The following is a 14,044-nucleotide window of genomic DNA, read 5'->3' as shown; positions in this document are numbered from 1 at the left end:
TTACTGTTGCTGATGACGGTGATGATTTTCAGGTGAATATTTTTTCACTTAGCGTATCTTTTAGCCTTAGCCTGTGGAGAAAACACAGCTTAGTGATATTTTTATGCCAGGTCCCGCCTTGTTAAGGATTTGCATCCTTCTGCAGCCTTTTTGGCTGAAGAAATCGCTGAGAAGCAGGTATACTTTTGAGTCTGATCATATTTAACAAGCTTTCACTTGAGCTTGGTTTCCTGTAGCATCTCTCATTTACAGCAGGACTGAGGTGGGGTCTGAAACGCCAAGGGCCCAGAAGATTTTCTCGTCGAATTGCAAAAGCCAGTGCTTGGTGGGGACGCTGTGGGACCGCCCGCTGGCTTCCAGGGGTGCAGGTGGGTGCAGCAAACAGCACCCCGAGGCGGTGGTGCTGGGAAGCCCGGGCTGAGCACGTGGTGCCTCCTCCTGTGCCCACAGCTGGGACACATGCCTACCGCATGCCCAGGCTTCCAGCACCCCGACCCACGTCCTTGCAGCCACTCCCACCGCCTCCCAGGGGGCCAGCTCACATGCAGCCAGAGCCTCGGGGGCCACGACAGCCAATCTCTTTGCCTTTAGGCTTAACTGACCCCTGGAATGTTTAGCAGCAGACTCACGTGTTCTTCAAGAGATTCATTCACAGACAGCTTCCATCTTATCAAGTTCATAATCATGGGCTTTGCATATCTGCTGCCACAGTCTAACCTCTACAGTTCGAAAAATGACAGTAGTAAAACCTGGAGAAGCACCCCTCTAGGTTTATTAGGTGCAGAGCACCTCCGTCCCAGAGTGGGAGGACCAGCAGGGCATCCTTCATCCTCTCTGCGACCCCAGCCACTGGCCGCTCCTGGTGAGTTGGGAGCCCAGCCTGGCCTCTGCTGAAATGTGGCTGTTCCTGAAGAGGGGGGTTCCAGGGTGCATGGGAGGGAGAGGGAGAGAGGGCAGTGGGACACAAGTGACCCTGGACCCCGGCTCAGCAGAAAGGGAGGAGGAAACTACCTGGCCGGCTTGTGGATGGAGGCTGACAGCAGGCAGTCCCATCAGGGGACGACGGCACAGATCCCCATGTGTCTGTTGATCTGTTCCATCCTTCAGGGCCAGTGGGGGAATGTCAGCATATACGGTGGAAACTGCAGTGAAGTTCGAATGCAGGACAGTCCACAGGCGATGTCGTCCGGCTTTGACTTGGGTTTACAGGATGTTAGAGCTGGGAAGGATTCTGGAAATCAGTTAAATCCAGAAGTTTTCTACCTGTGGTTTTGCAGACGTGACTTAGGTGCTGTGGGACCCTCACCACCCAGTCAACTAGATCAGGTACATTTTGAGCCTCTTCTGTATTCGGGAACAGCAAGTGGTTCTGAGTTTGGGCCCCGAAATCAGCGGGGGCAGGATGGAGGTGCAGCAGCCCGGACGAGACCCGAATCTACCCCTCCTGGGCTCTGTGACACTGAGTGACCTGCTGCTGGACCTACTGGAGCTTCAGTTTTCTTCTCTGTAAAGTGAGCGTCACAACATGTACTTATTCTGGTTGTAAGAAGTAAATGATGATAATGAAAAATAGTCAAAGCTAACACTTACCGAATCCTTGCAACTTGCCAGGTGTTTTTCTGAGTTCTTTCCGTGAATCACTCAGTGAGTTCTGTTATGGACAGGACACTGTAGTGCAGAGAGGATGACTTGCCCAGAGTTACAGTTGCAATTGGTGGTACCAGGGCCGGATTCCAAACAGGGCTACCATCTTGACGACAGTGTTCTCCTGCCTCTCGCCATGGGTAATAAACTATGGAGAGCGGTAATGTATTGAGCCTGGACTGTGTTCCAGGCACTGTGCTAAGAGCTTTCCATGGATGCTTGCAACGCACCTCCTCCAGCAGTGTTTGGAGTTGTGGTGTGTTATTACTCTCATCTTACAGGCAAGAAAACTGCAGCTTAGTGAGTGACCTTGGCGAAGGTCAGCTAGTTGGTAAGTTGGGAGTTGACCTTGAACCAGCCATCACGTGGCCTCTCTTGCAGGAGACCCAGCACAGTGTGTGACACAGGGCGTCACGACCAGCTTCAAGGACCCTCGAGTGTGAGGATGCACAGGGTCCTGTGCTCGGAGGGCTTTGTATGGACTTAGCGTAATGCTCTGCCTTTGCTCTCTTCAATTTGCTCATCATTTATCCTTGAGCTTGTGTGTTATGAGTTGAGTTTGATAGGACAGCAGAGTGTGTGCCTGGGCACATACAGTGAGCAGGTAGCTGTGTGCACGCAGGGCTGTGGTCCAGCTCCGCCCACATGCACAGTGGGTGGTGCACAGAGAGATGACTCCGAAGGCATGTGCTTTTGCTGTGGGGCAGTTTGGGGTGCACAGGGCCCAAGAAGGTGGCTGGGCCTGGACCTGGACCTGGCCTGGTGGTGGCCGCAGGGGATAGAGGACTCCACACGGGGGCAGTGCCAAGACCCAGGGTGGAAGGCTGGCTTGTCCTTTGTCCCCAGATCCTGTCCCTGAGGCACCCACCTGAGCACCAGAATAGAACCTGCTGTTCTGTCTTGCCTCTTGCTTCAGGGAGGGCTTATTCATCATTCCAAGACGTTTCTGGAATTCTTGCCAGCTAACGCCTAAGGTTCATCCTAAGATGATCTTCTCTTCTAAGAAAAGATATTCTCCATTTTCTTTTTTTGCTTCACTTACCTTTCATCATTTTTCTTCCAAATTCTGCAAAGTTACCCTCAAATTCTCCTATTTTCCTTTTCTCTTACTGAGTCCGACTAGTGAATCAAAAGTACGTTCAATAATCTCACAAATATTTATGCTTTGCACTTAGGTTCTCGATGAAGATTTATGACAAGAATGAGCCCTAAATAAAGATTTTCCAGATGGGAAGGGATCCAGATAATTTAATCATTAACCTCCTTTGCTTTTCAAAAATGGGAAACTTCATGTTTCAAGAGTCTAAAGTCATTTTTATCTCAAGCAGCTGTTATTATTAGAAAGTTCTTTCTTAGGTTAAGCCCAAAATCTGCCTCCTTTCCAGTATCAAGAAGAAAAGGCTACTTTAAGAAATGAACTTACGTAAAAGAAAGTGCTCTCAATTTCCAAACCCTTGGAAGATTCTAGTCATCAGTTTCAGAACCATCACAAACTTCTCCTATCTCTTCAGCCTATAAATTTTTTTCAAGTATTTAACTAAAAAATGGCTAATTCATTATTAAATACTGTTTTCACATATTTTAATTTTTAATATTTTTACTATTTTTTATTGCATTGGATTATGAAAACTTTTGTAGGATGAGAGTCACTATCAAGTATAATATTATTCTGTTGCAAAAATGAATCTTCACTTCTCAAAACACGCCCATGAAGTGTTTTAAGTACGGGGAAAGGGTGAGGGGGGCCTTCACATGTAAAGTACTAGGGTAACGGGTGGTTTGAGAACTTGGTGGAAGGAAATAATAGAGGCGACCAAACTTTGGACACAATAATCAATTCAGTTTTGCTGCTTCTGTTGGACAGAATTCATTGTTATATACGAAAACTGGGAACAGAGTTACATGGACAGCTGTTATATATTCTCAAATTTCAAAGATACTGAAATAGGAAGAGAAAATGCAGTGCCCACCAGGAAATCGTTTTTAGGTTCAACTCCACATTCAGACTCAGGGGACAGGTATCTGCTCCGAGGTGGAGAGGAGGAACCGGGGAGGGGGTCCTTCCCTCAGTCCAGGTAGCACTGGGCACAGATGTCAGGAAACTTCTCAGGTGCCAGCTCGTAAGTGCGATGTCCCTCCCCATCAGGTCCTTAGAATTCATTCACAGCTCCTCTCAATCTGAAGCAAGGTACCAATCATTGGTCCTTTTCATCATGAGCAACGTCGCTTAGAAACGTGTTTGACATTTGACTCTTGCCAGGTTACCAGGGGAACAGAGCTAGGATGTCAACCTAAGGGAACATTCTCTTGAAGAAAAACAAAAGGTTGGTTAACCCTTTACCTACAATACAAATGAAAGATAACAGAGAAACAGACTATGCAGTTTCTAGATACAGTAAACCTAGGAGATGAGAAAGCCAGACTTCCAACAGTATTAAAACAGGCAAAACCCAGCCAAAGCCCCTATGTGGCTGAAAGCTGTCACAAAGATCTTGTACCTCACTTGGTGACTGTCTTATTCGCCACTGTGTTTCTAGTGCCACACGTAGTAGGTACTCAGGAAATACGTGTGGAATGAATGAACAAGTGAATGCCTGAGAGACCATCCTGAGGCCTGATTGAAAATAAGATGGGCCCGAATTAGAAGTAGCAGTACCCCTCTTGGCTGCGTGAAGTGGAAGGTGATGCCCAGTGAGGGGGTGTGGACCAGTTTACTTAGAGATAAATGGCTGTTCAAAAGCCACTACTGGGGGTCAACCCAGGTGACAAAAATATGTCAATGCTCCTTAGGCATTAAGGAAAATGATGGAAATTGATGGAAGTTTAAGAAAAATTTAAGTGGTTCTTCGAATACTTGGTTTAAGAAGGTATAGAGATGTCAAAATTCTACAAAGGTTTTACCTAAGAAATGACCAGATTTGGTTGTATAGCTGATTCACTTTGTTATAAAGCGGAAACGAACACACCATTGTAAAGCAATTATACTCCAATAAAGATGTTAAAAAAAAAGAAAAAGGTTTTACCTACAAAACTGTTAAAAGAGAACTCATTTCCTGAAAGTTATTGCACTTTGGAATTTTTATCCCTCTTTTAGTTCAAAAATTTTCTCTAGTTGTTCACCGCAAGTTAAAGTTTCTTTGCAAGAATATGGAAATATTACGTCCCCAATAATGGGATAGATCTTATGTGTTGAGTGTTCACTTTTTGGTTAACAAATATTTACTTTACTTGATACTTCTTTTTTTGGTTTTACCGTTACTCACTAGCTCTTGACCTGTTAGAGGCAAAACTACGTTGCTGTTCTGTAACTCAGCTCAAGAACATTTCCAAACTCGGAGCGTCATTTAGGAAAGTTTGCTGAGAGCTGGCAAGGTGAGGTGCACGTTCGAACGAGTATATACTTTTTTAAGGAGAGTGCCTCCTATTGTATATACAAATTCATCAGAGTTAAGGCTACTTTATTGACTGAATTATGAAAATAAGTCTCCTCCTCAAACCAGCAGTACCTAGTCTAATGTGTACTTTTTTTCTTATGGAATAAAGAAGTTAGGAATTTTTGGCATGTTCAGATGCAAACAAACGTGATTAGTTGTGGACTTATTTTGTCAAATAAGCAGATTCAATCTCCCTAAGGACCTTGATGTGGTCATCCAACTCCAGTAGGAATTAATAGGCAAACAGAAAAGTGTTATTTTTCTTCATTGCAAAACTGAAATGTTTCTTTACATCTGATGTTGAAAAATTATCATCCTAAAACCCTGATTTACAAGGTCATTATTTATAATGACTCCTTTTCTAAAAGTATCATATACTATTTAAAAATTAAATTAGTGTCAATTTGCATTAATATGTTTTTATTAATACATTATATTCTCTGAGTTCATTGGAATGGCTGCACTATCCTTATTTACCAAACTAAAAAGTGACAGGAAAAACTGTCAAATATATAATTTGAATGCCTAGGGAATCTATCAGTGTGCAAACCATGTCCTGGGAAGTAGGCTAGCCCTTGTGAAAGCCTCAGTAATCCTCCGTAGACTGGACGGCTCTAAGCGTGAGGAAGAGCTCCAAAAGGTCTATCCTCACAACACTTGGTTTTATTACCGCATGTGAGGCTTCAGCTATAGGTGTTTCCTCTCGTTTTCAGTCTGAACTTCACCTGTTTTCTCTTGACCTGTCAACAAAGCCACGGAGGTGTCCATTCCAATGTTTCGGCAAGGGTGATCATCATGTCTGGAGATATTATTCTAGAGAAAAGCAGAGGAAAAAAATCAGAATCCTTTAAAAGGAGTCAAAGTGACATCTTTAGGGACTGCCCTGGCAGTCCAGAGGTTAGGACTCTGTGCTTCCACTGCAGGGGGCGTGGGTTCCATCCCTGGTGGGTGAACTAAGATCCTACAAGCTACACAACGCAGCCAAACCCGCCCCCTCCAAAACAAACAAACAGAAAAGGGACATCTTTGTAAAGATTACTTTGAATTACACAACGTGCGAGTTGTCGTGATTCACACTGTGCACGTGTCACCGTTGAGAAGGATTGGCAAACACTGCGTCACGTGCGCTGAGCGCAGTCCGACAACCAGGGAGCCTTGAACAATCCCAATTCTCAGGCCACAGCTTAGCCATTTTTTTTTTTTTTTTTGATGTGGACCGTCTTTAAAGTCTTTATTGAATTTGTTACAATATTGCTTCTGTTTTACATTTTGGTTTTTTGGCCACGAGGCATGTGGGACCTTAGCTCCCCGACCAGGGATGGAACCTGCCCCCTCTGCACTGGAAGACGAAGTCTTAACCACTGGACCGCCAGGGAAGTCCCTTCATATGTTAACTCACTGCCTTCTGTGGTAAGACCGTGTATATCCTGATTTACTAAACTAACACATGGTAGCAAAAAGTAGAAAGAAAACCAGACCGATTAAAGCAGAACTCCTCGGGAGGGGGCAGGCATCAGTTGTTTTAAGTGATCCAGTGGACACCCGAGGTGGAGAATCATTGCTTTAGTTTCTTGAAGAGAGAGGAACTGTGCCTTCGGCTGAGTTCTGCTTAGATCAGCTCAGCTCTGCTCAACTCAACACAACTTAACAATTATTTATTGCTTGCATATTCTGTGTTAGCTGGAGCAGGAAACTGTGTCCTGTCCTCAGGGCGTGTGTGCTATCAGCAAGGAGGACAGATATCATACACGCAGCCCACAGGTGTGGTGGGTGCTACAAAAGTAAGGGAGAGATGTGAGGGTTTGCAACATAAGGGACTTTGACCTAGTTCAGCGGCCAAGGCAGGATGAACAGGAGGTGGTGTCTTAGAATCTCCTGTGTGCCTCCCTGTTCAGGGAATGCGTGAATAAACCCACAGGTCCCAAAAATATGTTGAAGAGGGTATAAATAGTAAAGAAAGTCCTAGATTTATTAATAACATAATTTCATAATAGTGAATCACCAGTTGTGTTTTCCACTCTGCTAGTAACTTACAGCAAGGGAGGAGTATATCTGATGGTAAGAGCTTAAAATCGTAATCAGATGAAAACTTTGTTCCAGAGTTTATTAGCTGTTTAATCCTATAAAAATGACTTACTCTGTAATCTTCAGATTCCCTAAGTGTGATAAAATGCATGCAAGGCTGTTATGCAGAGTCGGGCACATATAGGCTCCTGTTAAATGTGAGATGTTGTTCCAGAGAAGACAGTGGGCCTGGCCTGAATCCACCCGCAAAGACTCCAGAACTCTTAGCATGAAGGTGCCGGTGCTCTTTTACTAAAAACAGTGAGGAACTTACCAAATATCCTTAATACTTTTCCGTCAACACACTCAGGTTTATTTGTCCTTTGTTTTCAAAATAGAGTTTTACATTAGCTGAACCAAAAGGATTCACCAAAAAAATTGGTGTTCTATTTGTTTCTCTTGAAGTTAATAATTTGTACTCTGTAAGACCCAATAGTTTCTAAATTTTCTCAGTGTCTGGAGTAACCAAGCCCAGATAGAAACAGTCCAATAATTACCGTTGAACTATTTAAATATTACTTTTCCTTTATCATTTAAAAGGTATGAGGTTGCTTTCTGGCAAAAGAGGAAGCAATGATGAGACAATTTGTTCACACATAACCAAAATGATAGAGAAGTCATTATTAACTTACTCTTTAAGGAGCAACACAACATGCAAAAGTGTGGGCATTATCCAGTAAACCTGTTCCTCTAAAATAGCATTTAAAACTTTTGGGGCAACATATTCCTGCTCCAGTATAGGCAGCAGAAGTGGATCCCTGGAATGAAAACAACAAAAAGTTATGTTGTCAGAGTGGTATTTTTTTTGCTGCCATCGTGAGCACTAATTATTAAATTTTAGATATCAAGTTATTAACTTGATAATTAAGTAGATTACAGTAATTAATGAGATGTCATTAATTAGATGTCTCTAAATATGCAAACCCAATGTAAATATCAGGAACTGCCTTGTATCTTCTCTCATGACCAACACTGGGACCAGTGCTGATACATTTAATTTTTTAGAGTGAACGCCTGGCCTTTATTGATTTTCTGCTCTGTGATGGTCTTCACCTGTGGAAGGAACGGCTTTGAGATTTTTTTTTTTTTGTATTTTTCTTTTCTCTCTTTCAGTCCAAACATCAAGCAATTGTACACTATTAAGAAGCAAAATTGCAAAATTTTATTACCAAAAGGAAACATCCCCTGAGCATGTGTCATGTGTCTTTATTTTAGGCAGACTATTGTTACCACGTTAAGCAGACTTAGATGTTTGTGAAATCAGTTGGAGTTGAGATGGGATAAGCATGTAATAAAGCTCCCATTAGTCATTACTTTGACATTTTTACTTTTATATTACGCTTCTCTATTATTTGAACCACACTGCCTCAAAACTTCTATTTATCTCAGCTGATTATTGAAAGCTGATTGATTTCTTGTGATTAAATATTGGTAATTAGTCTTTATATTTTTTCCCCTAAAATTTCTTTAGAACCATAGCCTAAAGGCCTCCAACATTTATTAAAAAAAGTTTTCCAAAGAAGAAATACAAATGGCCAACATGTACATGAAATTGAGCCCATGAAAAGGTGCTCAGTCATGATGCAAAGCAAAACTGCAATGAGATGTCACCTCATACCTGTCAGCTGGCTATCATCAAAAAGACAAGTGATAACAAATGCTGGTGAGGGTGTGGAGAAAAGGGAATCCTTGTGCACTGCTGGTGGGAATGTAAATTGGTGCAGCCGCTATGGAAAACCATACGGCGGTTCCTCAAAAAATTGAAAATAGAGCTACCATATGATCCAGCAATTCCACTTCTGGGTATAAATCCAAAGGATTTGGCATCAGGACCTTGTAGATATATCTGCACTCTCACGGCCATTGCAGCATTATTCGCAGTAGCCAAGATATGGAAATATCCTAAGTGTCCGTGGGTGGATGAATGGATAAAGAAAATCCACATACACAGTGGAATATCATTCAGCCACGAGAAAGAAGGAAATCCTGCCATTTGTGACAACTTGGATGAAACCTGAGGGCATTATGAAAAGGGAAATAGTCAAGGACAAACACTGTATGATGTAACTTGTACGGAGAATGTAAAAGAGCTAAATTCATAGAAATAGAGAGCAGAGTGGTGATTACCAAGAGCTGGAGGTTGGGGAAATGGGGAGATATTGATCAAAGGGTACAAACTTCCAGTTACAGCATTAACAATTTCTGGGGATCTAAAATACAGCTGTGATTATAGCTAACAGCATTTTGTTACATACTTGAATGTAGCTAGGAGAGTAAATCTTAAATGTTCTCACCACAAAAAAGAAATGGTAATTATGTGATGAGATGGAGGTGTGAGCTAATGCTATGGTGGTAATCATTTTGCGACATATAAATGTATCAAAACCACACATTTGTACGTCTTACACTCACACAATTTTATATGATGATTATGTCTCAGTGAAGCTGGAAAAAACATAATCTACACATCATTGTTCATTTCGTACTCTAGCAGTTAGGATTATTCATCTTTCTTTTTCTAGAGACTTTGCTTTTATCTTTTATGAACTTAGGAACTCCACGTTGATACGGGCCATCATTTAATATCACTGTTGTCATTGGCTACCATGCCACCTCCTCTTGGCTGGTTACATTTATTCTGTGGCCTTGACCCTCTAGCTTTTGCAACTAATGTTCTGTTAAGTTATCAGCAAAAGTTTCTTAGCAAATGCAAAGGTCTCATTTCTGATTTTATCATTTGAAACTCTTCTTGCCATTCACGGCTGTCCTTTCCAACCAGATATACTTTATCTCTGCCTCATTCCAGAGCTTTGAAACTCTTCTGTGTAGAGTTCTTTTGTAGACATGCTTCCTTCAAATTTTCTAGAAGTCTATTTCCAATAATACTACATTTTCCCTTTATGGCCATTCCATCAGCTAATATGAATTTTTAATCCATTATTTTATTTAAAATATTTATTATAGAGAATTTCAAAGAAACAAAAGTAGAAAAGTATAATGAACAGTGATGTGATGGTAAATGGTGAACAATGGTTCCTCTGGGGGGGAAAATGTATTTATGGCTTCTAACCTCACCTGACTTTACTCTCTACTTTGCTCACTGTGCTAAGACACAGCAGCCTTCTTTCAGGTTCTTAAGAATCCCCATTTCCTTCTGATCTCAAGGGCTTTGTGCGGGGTACTTAGACGCTCTTCCCACTTGCTCTTTACCTAGTTAATTCCTACTTCTCTGACTTTTGGGTCTCAGTTTTCTTTTCTTGTTTTTTGGCTGCTCTGTGTGGCATGTGGGATCTTAGTTCCCCAACCAAGGATCGAACCTATGCCCCCTGCAGAGGAAGCATGGACTGCCAGGGAAGTCCCCAGGTCTCAGTTTTCAGTGTCACTTCCTCTGAGAAACTATCACTGACTCCTCCTCCCCATTCTAAAGTATATGTCCTTTATTCTCTCTCATAACACCTTTTTACTTTTATATCACTTAATCACATATTATTATCAATTCTTACTAACATTGTTATTTAAATAATAATGTTAGAACAAAGAAGTAGAGAAAATAATTCTTAATGAGGAAACTTACTTCAGTATAACAAAGGTCATATATAAAGCCCAGAGCTAATATCACATTCAATGGTGAAAATACAGTTTTTGATTACAGTTTTTAGCCTGGTTTTCTACTAGACAGCAAGAAAATTTTAAACGAAAAGGAAAGATCCATGGTGGGTGCTGGAGATTACAATACTTTTGATAAAAGGAAGAGGATTGTGAGGCCGTCGTTTCATTGCTGACACGTTTGTGGGTCACTACTGGGGAGGCAACAGGGCCCCTGACGCCAGGCAGATGGAATCACAGCTCAGCTCTGTCTCTAATTTGCTTCATGACTTGGTTTCTTGTCATCAGTAGAGTGGACAATGTTATAGTACCTACTTTATTATAAAGATTATATATAATAATGCTGCAGACCTCAGAGTCCTGATCTGTGACTTAGTGGTGGCACTGGGACTGGGGCCCCTCCTCCGCAAGCTCCTTCCTTGAGCTCACCCCAAAGACCTTCATCCGTGAACCTTTCCTGTCACACTGTTTTTGCTTTTGCAGAATAAGAACTGATATTGATTCCACTTGTTCTGTTCTAAAATACACCTAGTGGGGGCTTCCTTGGTGGCGCAGTGGTTAAGAATCCTCCTGCCAATACAGGGGACATGGGTTCGAGCCTTAGTCCGGGAAGATCCCACATGCCACGGAGCAACTAAGCCCATGCGCCACAACTACTGAGCCTGTGCTCTAGGGCCTGTGAGCCACAACTACTGAAGTCTATGCGCCTAGAGCCCATGCTCCACCACAAGAGAAGCCACCGCAATGAGAAGCCTGCACGCCGCAACAAAGAGTAGCCCTCGCTCACTGCAACTAGAGAAAGCCCGCATGCAGCAACGAGGACCCAACGCAGCCAAAAATAAAATTAAATAAATAAATAAATTTCTTTTAAAAAATAAATTAAATAAATAAAATACACCTAGGGATCTATATATAATCTCTAGGTTATATTCTCATTAGCTGGTGGTGCATTATAAAGAACAAATCCTATGGGGCCCCAAAGAGAAAAGGAGGCGATAGAAATTGAAGGAGAAAAGTGAAGAGGAGGTTTCAGAAGGTAAGTGTCCCAGAGCCGGGAGTTGATCAATGTTTTCTGAGTGAGTGAGTAAGTGTCTTCTACGTTCGGAGCATGGATTGCCAGAGGGAAGGACAACCTCTAGGAGATTCTGCTGTCAAACCGAGCTGTGTGCACCCTTTCAGATCACGGTGCAGAGGATGAGAGCGACTTTGACTCCAAGTCCTGGTGGGTTTGGCTCCGCCTATGACCAGTTTCAGGATGTTGGGCAACTGACACATTCTCCTCACTCCTAAGTTTCCTCATTTGTAAATGGGGAGGGTGATGACAATATACTCCCAAGAGGGCTGTGTGTGTTTTATTAAATGAGTTATTAGGTGCCTATAGTGCTTAGAATAATAGCTCCTGGTAATATCGTGTTTTGTCTTGTCCTGTCTTCACCCAGTTTTGAGGCCCTGGCTAGAGGCTAGTCCATTCCCCCTCTTGATCAGCTGATTAAGTCTGCACCCCAAGCACCTCCCTTACTGGGCTCTCACTCTGTAGACTACCGTACACCTGTCCTAATCGCCCCAGGGTCAGGTATCAGATGGCCAGGGATGCCCTGTGTGGCCCAGATCCTGCCGACATGATTCAGATCAATCCATCCTAAGCCTACTGGTCCTGCCTCACCTGTTCCTACTTGTGGAAAGCACAATAAAGTCTCTGGTCCACGTCCTCTGTCTCACCTGCCTCCTGACCAGCCTGGTGTTTCCCCTGGTGGCCCTGCGTGGCATGCCGTGTTCTCCCCAGGGAACTGTTAGTCGAGCAGGACTGTGACACTATTTCTGGTTTCTCTGCTTCATCTGCGTATTTATCTTCCCTGCACCTCACCCAAGGCATATGGTCGAAACACCACTCAGCAGCTAGACCGTTGTTAGAGTGCGTGGAAACTGCACAGCAAGTAGCTGTTATTATTAAAGTATTTATCGATATTTAGTGTGAAGTTAGAATGAATATCCACAGGCTTAATCTAAGAGGAAATTTAGTCTAGAAACATGCTTAATGCTTCTCCCCTATCTTCCATACTTTCTACCCTCAGTACAGGCTGACAGTGGATGTACATTGGGATCATACAATGCAGAGACTTAAGTTAAAGCTGAGTGTCATATTGAAGATCATCTGGTCCAATCTTTTCATTTTACTGATAAAGAAACAGAGACGTCGAGAGGACAGGTAACTAGGTAAATGAACAGCAGAGCCAGTGCTAGTTCTAGTTTCTACTGACCTCTGATGGCAAATGAGTCACCAGAAGAAAGCAGCTGGGCAACAACTCAAAAGGCTCAGCAAACGCCCACTTGCATTGTTTTCTTCCGCTTCCCTTTCTGGAGGCCACAAAGTCAGATTTCTGACATGCAGAATCAAGCGAGAGGCACACAGAACTCTCAGAGGAAGTGGATGACAGATTTTCTCCTCTTCTCGTTGTAAAAGCATACTAGATGCAATGCTTTTCTTGGGCATAGAAACTAAGAACACCAATCAGCTTACCTGATCAGCAACTCTGTAGACGTCTTGCCTGTTGCCACAGTTACGTGTGTAGGCAAATACTTTCACATCATCCTTTTCTTTGATCATTCGACACGTTTCCATGTTGCCTTCTTCGTTAACGTCCCATAGAACTAAAATGGCTCCAAGGCTGGCAAATGTTATGGCCAATAACCTCCCAAGTCCACTTCCAGCTCCTGTTATAAGGGCAATCTTTCCAGCAACATTCTTCTTCTTCTTGGGAATTATCCTGTAAACTAAAGATTCTAAAATATAATATAGAAATTTCCCCCAAAATATGGAGGTGTCCAAAATTGTACTCATGTTAATTCACTGAAGAAAGGAACGTCTTAATTAGGAAAGAGGTAACTGATAAATTCATGACATTATCACAACAACTGCAAAACACGTAAAGCACTTAGTCCAAGGGAAGTTACCTTTGAGACATCAGTTCTTCAAAATACAAATTTCAGCAATAACTACTACCATCTTTGAATGCTTAAATTATATAAATAATGAGTATGAAAATATTTTATGTTAACAAGAATCTTTCCAATTTACAGGGCGCTTTCTTACAGGTAATCTAGTTTGACCTACAGGTAATCTAATTTGACCTACAGGTAGATCGCATGTTACTAGGACAGCTTCATAGTGAGGGACATAAGATCTTTGAGTATCGACTTGCCCAACATTATGTGACTTGTACACCAAGACTTCGGATTCTTAGTCTGGTCAGTTTTCTATTACATGAACTCGATTCATGATCTCATATCTAATAGAA

General features: G+C 42.4%; 1 protein-coding gene across 1 annotated transcript; it reads right to left on the bottom strand.

The window, feature by feature from the left end:
* Window positions 1-5,821: 5,821 nt before the first annotated feature.
* On the bottom strand, window positions 5,822-13,587 carry SDR16C5 (short chain dehydrogenase/reductase family 16C member 5). Its single transcript, XM_027127853.1, has 4 exons — window positions 13,267-13,587; window positions 13,081-13,103; window positions 7,775-7,900; window positions 5,822-5,891 (listed from the first exon to the last, which is right to left on the bottom strand). The coding sequence occupies exons 1-4, from the start codon at window positions 13,585-13,587 to the stop codon at window positions 5,822-5,824; spliced, it is 540 nt and encodes a 179-aa protein (XP_026983654.1).
* Window positions 13,588-14,044: the final 457 nt, after the last annotated feature.

Source organism: Aethalodelphis obliquidens, unplaced genomic scaffold, assembly GCF_003676395.1.
Source record: "Aethalodelphis obliquidens isolate GAN/ISIS:26980383/991018 unplaced genomic scaffold, ASM367639v1 scaffold33, whole genome shotgun sequence".
NCBI lineage: Eukaryota > Metazoa > Chordata > Mammalia > Artiodactyla > Delphinidae > Aethalodelphis > Aethalodelphis obliquidens.
The sequence above is the reverse complement of the archived record's forward strand: the minus strand, read 5'-3'. Positions and strand labels throughout refer to the sequence as shown.